Genomic DNA, 14,531 nt, shown 5'->3' on the forward strand with positions numbered 1-14,531 from the left:
CGCATAATTTGTTTTTAATAATATATGCGGTAATGAAATTTTATGTGAAATTGTGTTTACTTTATATATAGTATTGTTTTCCGACGAAGTAGAGATAGAACTTATAGGACCTTCACTATTTTGAGGGTTTTCAGGATTTAGCAATGGATGACTATTTTGACTCAACGAAACAGTGTCTCTCGTAATATGAGAGGGTTGAGATTTAAGGGATGCAACATTTTTATTGCGACTCAACGAAACAGTGTCTCTCGTAATATGAGAGGGTTGAGATTTAAGGGATGCAACATTTTTATTGCGACTCAACGAAACAGAGTCTCTCATATGAGAGGGTTGAGGTAGAGTTTTAAGGGGTGCAATATTTTTATTGCGACTCAACGATACAGAGTCTCTCGTATGAGAGGGTTGAGATAGAGTTTTAAGGGGTGCAATATTTTTATTGCGACTCAACGATACAGAGTCTCTCGTATGAGAGGGTTGAGATAGAGTTTTAAGGGGTGCAATATTTTTATTGCGACTCAACGATACAGAGTCTCTCGTATGAGAGGGTTGAGATAGAGTTTTAAGGGGTGCAATATTTTTATTGCGACTCAACGAAACAGAGTCTCTCGTAGGAGAGGGTTGAGATAGAGTTTTAAGGGGTGCAATATTTTTATTGCGACTCAACGATACAGAGTCTCTCGTATGAGAGGGTTGAGATAGAGTTTTAAGGGGTGCAATATTTTTATTGCGACTCAACGAAACAGAGTCTCTCGTAGGAGAGGGTTGAGATAGAGATTTTGAATTAGATTGGCTCTTGGATATAGTGACTCTCTTTGGAGAGTTTTGAGCACAGGCTTTAGCATAACTTAAGGAAGCAGTGACACGAGAGGATTTAGAATTTGCTTTTGTGTCTAAACGAGCAGAATTACGTCGACACGTGTCCGTAATTCTGTTTACTAGTTTAAATTATCGTTATCACATAGTTCGCACGGGCCATCCGAGTTGTTATACGACTCCGGCTCCGATTGCGCTTCGTCCGCAACATGATTTATAGGAGCCGTGGGATTGTTGTTTTGATAATTAGAATTTCGTTTGGAATTATTATGTTTTCGTTTAAAACATTCCGAAATATCATGGCCCGGTTTTTTACAATATCTACAATTTTTTTGTGATATCGAATTTTGTTGCGATGATATAGAATTTTGAAAGTTGCGTTTTGGTTTGGAGATACCTTCCGAATGAGAATGAGCTTGCTTGTTACGATTAACCTTGTACACGAGGTTTTCAAGCTTCTCTTCTTCGAGAGCTATGTTGATGGCATCGTTCAATGACCTCGGTTCTCGGCATCGAACGATTGTGCTCAATCGTGGTGATAATCCTAAATTGAACGTAAACAAGGCAAGGTCTTCGGTCATAGCGAGTCGACCGACGAGCTCCTTTTTTAGGGAAGCTGAATTGTGTATCTCCGATTGCAAGGATGTTAAGCAGCTTTCGATACGCAAAGCGAATTGTGCAACAGTTTCGTTAAATTGTTGTTTACATGATTGAAGATCTAACAACAGATGATTATAATGCTTCCTTTCTCCAAAGTTTTGGTTTAAGAATAACTTTAATTCGTCAAATGTTTCAAACACTTTGTTAGAACATGCTACCTGTGCTTTGCCTTCTAATTTAGCTATAATATATTTTAATAATATTATTTTCTGGCAAGGTGAAGCCAGATCAAGAGCATTTTGACAATTTGTCAGAAATGCGGTTAGGGTTTCTCGATCACCCTTATATGGATTAATGAAATTACAGAGAACCTGAAGAGGACAAGGTTCAGATATGAAAATTTCAGGAACCTTCTTCGAAGCTGAAGGAGTTGATGGAGGTTTGCTTTCCGCCATTATAAGAGGTAAGTAAGTACGTAAGTATGTAAATAGGATTTAGGTAAGTATTAGGGTTAGATTATTATTTTAGATTTTGGATTATTAAGACAGGTAATATAATAGGAGATATTTAGGAATCGACTAAGTGATACAAAATTTAGAATGTTAAGATTAATTAAAAGAGAGTGGCGAAGCAATTACAGTGAATCAAATATTTTACTCACATTAACACCAGCGCGGACACCACGTTGTAAATCTTCATTTCCAGCGAAATCAGGATACGTGCAGGAAAGCGGCAGCGAGGTGACGGCGGCGGCAGCGCAGCGGCAGGAAAAATATATGACGGCGATCGACTGGCAGGCTTACTCTGACAGTTTTGTTGTTGACCCCAGGATGCAGTCTCGGTGGTCCACCAGCAGGCTTCTCGAAGTAAGGCTTACTGTCGTGGTTAGACCTCCAGATAGACGGCGAGTATCGGCGAGCTGATGCGGGGAAGGTAGATTGTCGCCGTTTAACCGTACTTATTAATTCGACGGTGAGTTAGAAGACTTTGAGGAGTTTGACGAAGTGACGAAAATAACTTGAGAACTTGGAAGTCACTCCGGAGTCGGGTTGGCGACGACGAGCGGACAGGAATAGCGTATTAGTTTATAAGTTGTAATTTCACAGACACATCACCAATGTTCCACACAAATTTTATGAGATTCGTTTACGCGAACGCGTTATGGAATACCAGGAATCGACGAAGAAACGGTAAAAATTCACTGGTATCCCACTTCTGACACCACTATTACGGGGTGGGTCAGGTGATGCTTTTTAAAAAACAATTTTATTTACGCTAAAAAGATTTATTTAAAGAAAATGTATTAGAATTATACAAAACGTAGTTGCTATCCGAATTCCAAACCCGAACTAACGATTTCCCATTGAAATGAAACTTGATGGTTCCGGAGTCCTATTGCATTGACGTCAATGCAATAGGAATTGAGTATGCAGTTTTTATTTTATATGATTACCCTGTAATTTAATATGTGGGTGCTTTCACAAAAAACGGGCCATTTTTGGAAGTAATTTGTCTTAATTATATTTTATTTGTTATTGGATTCCCTGTTAGTGTACATGATAGGCGATCAATTAATTGTGTCTTATCTAAAAGGGCCAGCCACTTTATGTCTTATTTTAGGAGATTTTTAGAGTTTTGCAAATTTAGGCATCTAGGGACTGATAGGTATAGTTAGGGACTGATGAACAATAGTGATATTGTAATTAATTAAGTTGTGTATGTAGTATTATATTTATTTCTTACGAATATTTGTAAAATCACAATATTGCTTTGCTTGTTTTTTATAATTATCAGTCATATAATTATGAATTTCTTCAAATCAAATTCTTACACTCAACACGTTAGGCTTATACGTTAATCACTTAATTATTTTAGTTCTATGAGTATTAAGACAATCTTATAACTTATAAGTAACAAAAATAATGAATATTTAATACTTCTTTCCTATAGTAACTCTGTTTCTCTTATCTTTCAAGTTCTTTTTTATTATTATTATTATTTTTAGGAATATGGGGTCGAAACTTTTTATGTGTTAAAGAGCTGGAACTGTATCGCCAAAGTTTATATTTTTCAACATTTGGGCCCGACAAAAGCTGTTTGAAATTTGACTTCTCTTGATGAGTTTTAGCTTTTGAAATATTTTCCGTAATTTGTGCTTCCAACACTTTCAAATTCAAATTCAAAAATACCACATAGGTAACATAGTTACACTTTGAATCGTCAATTTTACATAACGAATGTCTCATCCGCTGACCGTTGAGTGTTAACACATCCGTTGAGTGTTAAGCTTCTTTTTTAAATTAGCAATTATTTGTCATTTTTTCTGCAAAAGTTTATTTCTTTTCTTCTGTTGAATTAGGCTTCTTCTTTTAGCTTCAACTTGTCTAAGGTCATCATTTACATTTTCATTGTAGATCAGCAGTTCTGGAGCTACAGGTTCTCTGATAAATTCATCGTCAGATGAAGGTGGGGTATTTTCAACAACAAAATTATCACTTTTTGAAGTTTTAGGTTCTTTCTATAATCAGATGAGTACTTCTTCCACTTCTTTTTTATTTTCCTATGTGCACGTGAGGTCATATCCTGGACAAACTTTCGTTGACCCTTCTCCTTCTTTTTTAAATACTTTAGTCTTTCTTTCTCTTTGTGCTGCGCTAATTAAACTGGATCACTTTTAATTTTCTCTAAACGAGCTTTTGCAGCAGCTGATTTTATTAATGGCTATTTCTTTGGATAATTTTGGTTTCTTTTAAGGCGGCATATTGCTATAAAATAGATAACAACAATTTATTAAATTTCACCAATAATTGTGAATATTATATAAGGATTAAACAATATATTTCGTTGTAGTACTGTTATTATAATTTTTTTTTTTTTTTTTTTTTTTCCGTTCTTTTTATCTGCAATCAGTCGCAAGACTTTTATCAGATTTGTTGCATTGTTATTGGTTTGTTTGAAGTAAAGCAACCAATGTCACTATCTTCAATTTTTTTTGTGCCCAAGAACATCCATTCTCTTGAGCCTCTTCACCCTACTGCTGGTTTCCAACAGCATGGTTGCTAAAGGATTTGGATGGTTGTTCAACCGCTCCATATGCCTTTTATTGTGCTTTTCAATTTCTTCTGCAATTTTTGGCAATTCTAGGTGTTTATGGATCTCTGAGTTGCGGATAAACCAGGGAGCGCATGCAATGGTCTTTAAAATTGCGTTTTGGCCTCTCTGTAGACACTGTATATCGGTTTTGCTAGCGATAGCCCATAATTGTATGCCATACAACCAAATTGGTTTTAGGATGGAGCAGTAGATCATAACCTTGTTGTTGACAGATAATTTGGATTGTCTGCCTAGGAGCCAGGTGAGGTTTTTGAAGCGATAGTTCATGGCATCTCTTTTGTTTTTAATGTGGATTTTCCATGTCATACGTCGATCCAGATGAAATCCCAGGTATTTGACACAGGTACAGTGAGGTAATGTTTCTTCTCCAAGTTTCACAGGCGGGCAATCCCCCTTCCTCAGTGCAAAGGTGATGTGGTGGGACTTAGCTGCACTAGCCTTTATTTTCCATTTATTGAGCCAAGTATTTGTTTCCATCAGTTGCATCTGTAGTTGACGGCTTGCTTCTTGAGGATTAGGGTCAGAAGCGAGGAATGCAGCATCATCAGCAAATGTTGCCACTGTTATACCCTTAACCTGAGGGAGGTCGCATGTGTAGATGCTGTACAAGACGGGGCCGAGTACAGATCCCTGTGGCACTCCAGCCTGGCATGCATAGAATTTTGACCTGGAGTCTCCATGTTTGACTTGAAAACTTCTTTCTGTCAAGTAGGAAGTCAGTAGTAGTAGAACTGAGTGCGGTAACAGCGTTTTTATTTTACTAAGCAGACCTTTATGCCACACCCTGTCGAAAGCTTGTTGGACGTCCAGGAATGCGGCGGAGCAGTATTCTTTCTTTTCAAAACTCTGGCGAATGAAATCGTATACTCTGTGGACTTGCTCTACCGTCGAATGATGCTTTCGAAATCCAAATTGGTGGTCTGGGATAATATTACTATCTACAACAAATCTTTCAAGTCGTGTGAGGAATACTTTCTCCCAAAGTTTCGAGAGTACTGGCAGCAAGCTGATGGGTCGATAGGATGAGGCTTCAGTGACTGGTTTTCCGGGTTTATGGATCATCGATATTTGTGAGATTTTCCACATTATAGGAAAATAGTTTAGCCTATAGGTAGCGTTGAAAAGTACAGTGAGAAATACCAATGCCTTTCTTGGAAGTTCCTTTAAAATGCGAGGAGTGATTAAGTCGAAGCCCGGTGCTTTTTTTTTTGAACCCATTTCCAAAATGACTTTGTGGAGTTCTTTTGGTGAGACAGGTAGTAACGGCAGGCACATCTGAAGGTCTTGCTCCATCACGGCGTCTATATCTGAGGTGTCGCTATTATTAGTAGCCTCGTTTGGCATGAACACAGATGCAAGATGGGCTGCAAAAACCTCAGCTTTGTCACAGTCGGTCCGAGCCCAACCTGATCCATTTCTGATCGGAGGGAAACATTGTTGCGATTTGTCCATGCTTCTTGTGGCCTTCCACAGGGAATATTCTCCAGTTTTTGAAGGTGATAATTTTTCGAGTTTATGCTTTAATGTTTCGTTGTTACTTTCGACGAGTAGGTTTTTTAACTCCTTTATTGCGAGATTAAATTTTTTCTTATCTTCAGGGTGACGACTTTGATGCCATATTCGCCTGAGGCGTCTCTTATGCTGAATTTTTTTCCTAACTTCCAGCGAGACATTGACTGGCGACGGTTTGTTTTTTATTTCAGGAGTGTTGCTCCAAGCGGCAACTTGTATTAAGTTGGTAACATACATGCAAGCATCTTCGACCTCTTTTTCAGTTTTTAACGAAATGTTCAGATTAGTTATTGCCCTCTCGATACATGCACGAAATGAGTCCCAATCGGTCTTATAGTTATACAGGCAGTCACCATAGTCATGGGTTTGTAAAGTAGTGCCGACTGTCAGAATGATAGGCGTGTGATCTGACGATCCATCAAGGCTGGATTCTACGGTGGTGTATAGATGGTTTATGTTTTTAACAATGAAAAAGTCTATAAGGTCCGGTATTCGTAAGCGGTCCGTTGGCCAGTAAGATGGCTGTCCCGAGGATATTGAGTCCAGGTTGTTTTTATTAATACTCAGTTTAAGCTGACGTCCTTTAGGGGTGGTAATTCGAGATCCCCAATAGGTGTGCTTTGCATTCCAATCTCCGCCAGCGATGAATCTATTACCGAGTGTTTGGAAGAACCTAGTATACATGTCTGCCTTAATGTTGTGTTTGGGTGGGCAGTATACAGCCGATAGGGTTATAAGGCCACTATTATCCTCGACTGTTATTGTTGTTGCTTGAATGTGTTCCGTTTCATATGTTTCTTGCAGGTTATGTTTTAAACTGTTCTTCACTACTATGGCAGAGCCCCCGTGAGCCTCTCCATGCGGATGTGGTGCGAAGTAAATACTGTAACCAGTCATCTTAAATGAGCTTCTCTTTGTTGCGTGCGATTCTGATATCAGGGCCACATCTAACTTGTTAGTGATCATAATGGTTTCCAATTCTCTAATATTAGGAGACAAACCATTAATGTTCCATGCTACAATTCTTAATGAAGTCATTGTGGTAGTTTGGCGACGATTGTTGTTAAGAGTCCCACGAGGGTACTTATTTGTTGGAGTAACATTTCAATTTTTTCGTTCTGTTTTAGAATAATACTTTCTAAGACGTTGTCGGTGGAAGGTTGAGTTTGCCTCGTAACCTGGGCGTACGTAGGTTGCTTGTGATGAGAGTCGTTGGTTGGAGTCGTCTTGGATTGAAGGAGCGGTGGGGGTGGCCTACTCTGATCGTCTTTGGGTACATATTGCTTAGGTGCCCCAGATGGACTTATCTTAGATTTCCTTTCAAGGATTTCTTTATAAACCTGGCACCCTTTGTAGTTAGCAGGATGATCACCAAGACACAGGGCGCATTTTGCTGGGGTATTCCTATCTTTCTTAGGACAGTCGGATGTTTTATGGCCTTCTCCACATTTGACGCACCTATAGGGCCTCATGCAGTTGTTCTTGGAGTGTCCATACTGCTGACAGCGAACGCATTGGACAATCGTCTTGGATTTTCGCGGGTCTTCGATTTTAATTCGTTGGTGAAATATGTATTCGATATTCTTAACTGCTTTGTTGTTTAGGTTTGGTTCCATATTGACGAAAAATGTCGAGGTAGGCTTTTTATCAGGCCCAAATCGGGCGTTTATTATCTCTCCTCTTACTTTATTTCCAGTAGACTCTATAGCATTGGTAATGGCTTCATGGGGTGTGGTATGATGGAGGCCTTTAATAACTATTCTGAAGCATTTGTTTTCCTTCTGCGTGAAGGTATGGCCGATCAAACCTTTTTCGCGAAAGAGAGCAATAACATTCTTATATTCATCCACTGCATCTAGAAGAACGCGGAGTAAATTTTTATTTACAATTCTTAGGCGAAATTTATCCCGATCACATACACTTTCTATGAGTTTTGTTAGCTCTGGGACGTTTTCTATGCCATATAGAATAATCGGTGGTGGCTTATGGACTTTAGTAGTCGTGTTATTTTCTTCAATCATGTCCACTGGAAGTACATCATATCTGTTGGATCCATGTGTACGAGGAGGCGATGCTTCTACTTTCTTGCGTTTGTTAGCACGTGACGTGGGTACTCGTTGCCAGCTAGGAGGATCTATAAGGTTAGCTTCGGGCGTGTGGTCACTATCCTCCATTTCATGCGAATCCACTGGTATTGTTGATTCAGTAGACGGGTGTTCGGTATTATTTTTCTTTTTACTGGGTGAAGATGATCGCTGTCTAGTAAATAGTCCCGGATGGAACACTTGTTGGGTGAGAATTTTTGGGTTACGGGTTGTTTCCATGTTATTATTTAACTGGCTGGTTATTATTGTTTTGGTAGAATTAAAAAAATATTTAATGGTAACACTTCTGCAGATGTCAACTGACATTTTGATAATTGCTAGAAATATGAAATTATGTGGAGGTAGTTAGAGATATATGTGACGCGAGGTGAAGTTAGCGTATTTTTAGTTTCACTGATTTGATCACTATTCCATATAGATATGGGCAAATAACAATGTCACAGTGGAAATGGATGTTGGAGATCACTTTGGTAAAGTATTTGTTTATATTATCACAGTATTTCACACAAGGTTTCGAATAACTTGCAGCAGCAGATCTGCGCGTGGTGACAGCTGACAGCCAAAAAAAAACACACTCATTCAGCACCACTTTGGTGTTATGTTAGGACATAAAAAAAAAAAAAATAAACGTCAGTCCCTAACCACTCGCATCAGTCCCTAGCACCTTCAAGAGCTAGGGCCTGATGGGCTAGGGACTGACGATTCGGACTAAAATTAAACATAAAATTCTGTTGCAAACAATACTATGAAGTCTAATATGATTTACCGAACGAAACCTATATGTTATTTGTAAATATTGATTAATTTATAATAATTTCATATTAATTAACAATAAAATTACTTACCTAGGGACTGACCAAGTGACTGGATCCAACACGTGATGAGCCACGAACTGCCGGGTTTGCACTGATTTAAAAAATGTCCACCGCAAAACGAGTGTTGTCTGCGGATAACTTCATGTAATACTTTAAAATTCACTAGTATTATTCAACGTTCGTTAAAATTATGTCGCGAAATTTTAAAATTCGTAAGTGGCTAGGGCCTGACAAATAAAGTTGAGGACACCAAACTCATTTGAGGAAAAATAATTATTGTTTATTTAAATTACAAAATATTGACATAATTAGCTTCGAGTACTTATACATTTTAAAAAGTAATAATTAAAATAAGTATAAACTTAATAATGTTGTTAAATATGGATACCTAAGCACAAAATTTCGTAGGTCGGACATGCCTAGGGACTGACATTTGGGGTCCATATAACCGATTTTAAAATATAATATATAGGATCACTTGTAACATAATTTGAGAGATAAATAAAACACATTGTGAACTGTTATTTAACAATTTTGGTAGTTAATAATTATTAATTATTTCAAGTGAAATGTGCTGCGGAAATAGAGTTGCCCTATTTTTGTGAAAGCACCCATATAACAGTGCGTTTGGAGTCTTTTCTTATCGTGTCGTGGATTACCAGCCTCAACAACCCTGGTGTCAGGGTTATTATTGAGCCGCCTGACTCATGTAATGACTATATACTTACATCAGTAAGTAATAACCGGGACCAAAGGCTTAACGTGCCTTCCGAAGCACGGTTCATTTTACTATCGGACGATTTTCCTTGATTAGAATAATCACCTAATCAGGTGATCAGCATGTAATGTCTTAACCAAACTAGGGGTCACAAAGTGATTTTTGTGATTTGTCCCTGCCGGGATTCAAAGCCGGGGCCTCCGGATCGTGAGCTCAGCGCTTAACCACTGGACCACGGAGGCCGGTGCGTTTAAAGTGGAAACCAACTTGTTATGACCAGAGGGATATTTAAGGTAGACCAGACATACTTAATACCAAAATTGTTGGAAAAGAATCTTAAATTCTTCTTGTTCTTTTTCATTTATTCTCTTCTTATCGTGTGGGTTGTGAGGTGGAATACCAACCACATCAACCCTAATACAACTTTCATCATCTCCCTAGACAGATCGGTAATTCTAGATCCCGTCTATCACAGGCTCCGCTTACCTAACCCTGAAGATTTAACTGCCTGTCTAGCCTTACAACCCGAATGAGATAGGACCCGTATAAAAACTCTCTCAGGAATGTGGGTTTCCTCACCATCTTTTCCTTCATCGCTGTACGCCAAAAAACCATACATGAATTCGGCCTTAAAACACATTTTCGACGCGACTGATCGCCTTTTAACATAGGCAATTAACTAAATGTAGAATATTAATGAGACACTTTCCAGATGAAGTTCTTTGAAAAACAACATAGATGGCGTTGTTGAGTTTAGATTGCTGACAGTACGGGTAGTGAACCAAAGTTAAAAAAAAAACTATAAATTGTTGACTCTTTGTTGAGTATTTGTTTTTATGGACTTTGAAGTTTAACTCTATTTACCGCTCTAAATGAAGATGTGGCTGCTACAATTTCGGTTTTTTTTTACAACTATTCATTTTTAGGCTATGGTTTATACTGGCTGTATGTTCTTTTTGCTGGTCGGACGGACATACAAAACACACAAAAACACATATACACAACAACAACACAACACACAAACAACATCAACAAAAAAAAAACAACACACAAGCATACAACAAAACACACATTACAAAAAAAACACGGTACATTTAACAAAAAAAAAAGGTTATGGTTTATAATAATACAACTTCCTAATCTGAACAACGCCATCTGTGTGATTTTTAAAGAACGTAAGAATGAAAGTCTATAATTGGTCAACGCAATGTGACATATCCTCTTCTGTGGCCGTGTTATCAGACCTATAATTGCTTGTCAATTAAACTATTAATTGATTTCTAAGAGACAATAGGTTGTGGAACGGAAACATTAAACTGGCGTGCGACAGTTCGATTCCGACAGTGCAGTGAGGTGTCGGTTCGTCATCGCAATACAAATTATATGTTTTTAAAATATTATAAACATTATTATAAAGTGTTGTGCGGAGTGAAAACATGAATAGAAAGAGTTTTAAAAGTGTAAAACGGAACTTCTTTACGCTATCAAGGCAAGGATTTAAGAGAACAAAACAAGTGAGTGTTTACCTATACGATTTTGACTATGAATATTTATGTCAACAACTTAATTAAGCCGTTGGTCCCAGTTACTACTTACTGATGTAAATGAGTAATCGTTACGTGAGCCATGTCAGGGGCCTTTGGCGGCTCAATAATAAACCTGGCACCAGGGTTGCTGAGGTTGATATTCCAACTCACAACCCACACGATAGAAGAAGAAGAATTAAGCATTTGGGCCTGTTGTCTTCCGTCTTCGTTGGGTCCGCTTACCTAACCTGAAGATTTGACAGGTCCGGTTTTTTACAGAAGCGTCTGCCTGTCTGATCTTCTCACCGCGAAGGGAAGACCAGCCCAATACAATACGGTCACGTACCTCCGAAAATGCATTTCTCGGGAATGTGGGTTTCCTCACGATGTTTTCATTTATCATTTATGATCAAAACGTGAATTCGAAAACAAATTCGACAGTCATTAGTTTAGGTCTGTGCTGGATTCGAACCTGCGACCTCAAAGTAAGAGGTAAGCGTTCTACCAACTGGGCTACCACGGCTCCATTTTGCTGAGCTGGTGTCCCTTTTTAGAGATAAGGATTAATTATTATGTTTACTGTGTACCTATACCACACACCGGACACTTCATACAAACAACCTCGTTTTACACAGACACCACACACTGACGTTATCGTACACGCGCATCTGTGTGTGTGACGTCTGACGTCATACTATTCAAGTCTACACTGTGTTCGAGGGGGGTGAGGTAAACCAAGCTTAGACGCTGGTGGGGGGCGGAGAGTTGCCGTTCTATACGTAGTGTTATCCCTTATTCTATGCCTATACCTTATATAGAGGTATTATCTTCTATATTATCTGTTTTATTCCACCACTATGGGGAATCCTTCCCCGCTTCGTGTCGTCCACACACACATGTAGCAAACTTATTACTTTATGTTGGCTGTAGACAAAAATCAACGTTCCATACAACAGCGTCGCAAGTCTTAACAATCAGTCGTATTTAAACACGATACAAGCCATACACAATGCGAAGGGAACACGATCTTCTCATAACACGATAGATCCCACAACTCTCATCGTATTTACAATCATACTCGGAATAGAGACCAACCAAAACTTTTAACGCTCCCATCTATAATTCTTATACAGGGTGTTAGTGACATCGTAACTTTGAGGGATGATTCAGACCATGATTTTGAGATATCTTTGTGGAACTTTCCGTCGCAAAAGTAAGGAACTGAAAATAATTAAAAAATAATACTAACATTTTCATGAATTTTCCGGAAGGAAATTCCCCTTGATATCAACTCTGAATCATGGTCTGAATCATCCCCCTCAGTATTCGTTACGGTGTCACTAACACCCATACATACTTGTATGGCTACCTGTATGTTCCTGTACGGGGTGTAAGTGCCATCAGAACAAATACTGAGAGGGATGATTCAGTTCATTATTCTGAGTTAATATCATGTAGAATTTTCTATCGGAAAAGTATAGAATTGAAAATAATTTTATAAAATTAAAATAACATTAATTTTGCGACGGAAAATTCCACTTGATATTAACCCAGAATCATGGTCAGAATCATCCCCCTCAGTATTAGTTATGATATCACTGACACCCTGTATAATTATCTATAATTACTATAAGAAGGTCAGTGGAGGTACAAACCCTTTAAATGGTCGTAAATAAGATTGTTCTGGCGAGAGCAGTGAAGTCATCGACGAAAATACCATTTGTTGATGGAGCGAGAAATTGCAGTCGTGTAGGGCTGGCAGTCTACCTATGGTGAAAGTTGTCTGATCAGCCACCAGTCCGTCATCATCATCTCCCTAGCGTCATCTCGATTTTCACAGGGTCTGCTTACCTAACCTGAAGATTCGACAGGTCCGATTTTTTAACCCGCGAAGAGAAATCCAGAAAAAGAGTTAGGTCATACACCTCCGAAATGCATTTCCCGGGAATGTGGGTTTCCTCACGATGTTTTCCTTCACCCGGATTCCATGGCGTTGGTCTAATAAGGCTCGATGAAACACGGGTACTTAGTACACCTTGAGAACATTCTCGGCAGTCAGAAGACACTAAAAGTTACTTAAATCGAAACCGTCTCTTGGCTCACGGGTGACCCCCGTGGCCTGAATGGTTCAGTACAGGTTGGGTCACCGGTGTCCCCCGAGGCTTGAATGAAACAACTAGTGGCGTTGAACGTGTTAAGCTTTAGACGGATAGGATCAGAGTATCAGAGAAAAAATAACGCCGCCAGTTTTTACAACGGGAATATTCTCACATTAGGAATATTCTCAGGGCCGGCACATCACTAGCTCTAGTGTCGCGTCGGCAGTCGGGCAAGTCGACTTAATTACGACATTTAGTGGCTGATAACAAATGCTAAATCAATATTATTGTTTCCTGCATCAACCTAATACTTTAGTCAGTTTATTGTTTGATAAGATCTGTTTGCGTTCTTTATTCGTACATACATAATACGTTAAATTAATTCACGGCTGTAGTGCCTAATGGGATGGGCAGAGCCACAAGAAACCAGAGGACAACTTGCAGCCCTTTTTTGATGCGAATTCCTAAGATGGATCCTACATTGAAAATAAAAACACCTTAGAATTTGTATAGTTCAGTTTTTTGAAATTTCCTTTAAATTAAAAAAATATCGTAAACCTTTTTAATAACTTTTTTATTAAGTACCAACCCTAACGCACTGAGACGTGCGACAATAACCCGAGGCCTGCGCCGGCGCCTGTTACAGTTGCTGCGGCTGACTCACTCTTACACTCACATACGTGAACTTCACGCCTATCTCCCATTAGGGTAAACACCAGACACACCAGTTCGCTTCTTCCACTCCCATCAAAATCTTCTAACATGATCGCTGGTTCACCTCTATCATCTTAAGACTTCTTATCAAAAGTGGCTGCAAGCTTTTTCCTGTTTTACTTGTGACTCTGCCCACCCAATTAGGGATTACGGGCGTGAGTTTATGCGTGTAGAGTCCATTGTATACGAAGACCAGGGGCCCGTTTAATAAAAAGTACAATTATAAATTACAATGACAATTTGATGTACATTGAGGAGTGCGTGATCACGAATATTTTGCAGTTTCATATTAGCTACGTAATGAACACCAAATTGTCGTTGTAATTTACAATTGTAAGTTTTATGAAACAGGCCCCAAGTATGCTCATCCTATGACAAGCCGCCATTGCTAGCCCTTTGATGACGTAAGTGTTGCCATTAAATTGGTATCTCCAACATTCTAAGGACGTAAATTTTATTATTGATAATTAAATGAATTACTGACTATTAAATTACTATTACTATAATATATTTTA

The 14,531-nt window shown here is 38.7% G+C and overlaps 1 protein-coding gene across 7 annotated transcripts in view; it reads left to right on the forward strand.

Moving 5' to 3' along the window:
* The window catches only part of LOC126373069 (disheveled-associated activator of morphogenesis 1), a 178,845-nt gene that overhangs the window by 99,511 nt on the left and 64,803 nt on the right, over positions 1-14,531 (forward strand). The window contains exon 1 of one of the 7 annotated variants that reach the window (XM_050019040.1): positions 11,052-11,191. The exons of the other annotated variants lie outside the window; for them this stretch is intronic. Coding sequence (XP_049874997.1) covers positions 11,114-11,191 — 78 coding nt within the window. The 5' untranslated portion in view covers positions 11,052-11,113. Of the gene's footprint in view, positions 1-11,051; positions 11,192-14,531 lie in introns of those variants that run through there. 7 annotated transcript variants of the gene reach the window in all.

Source organism: Pectinophora gossypiella, chromosome 15, assembly GCF_024362695.1.
Source record: "Pectinophora gossypiella chromosome 15, ilPecGoss1.1, whole genome shotgun sequence".
NCBI classification, from domain to species: Eukaryota; Metazoa; Arthropoda; class Insecta; order Lepidoptera; family Gelechiidae; genus Pectinophora; species Pectinophora gossypiella.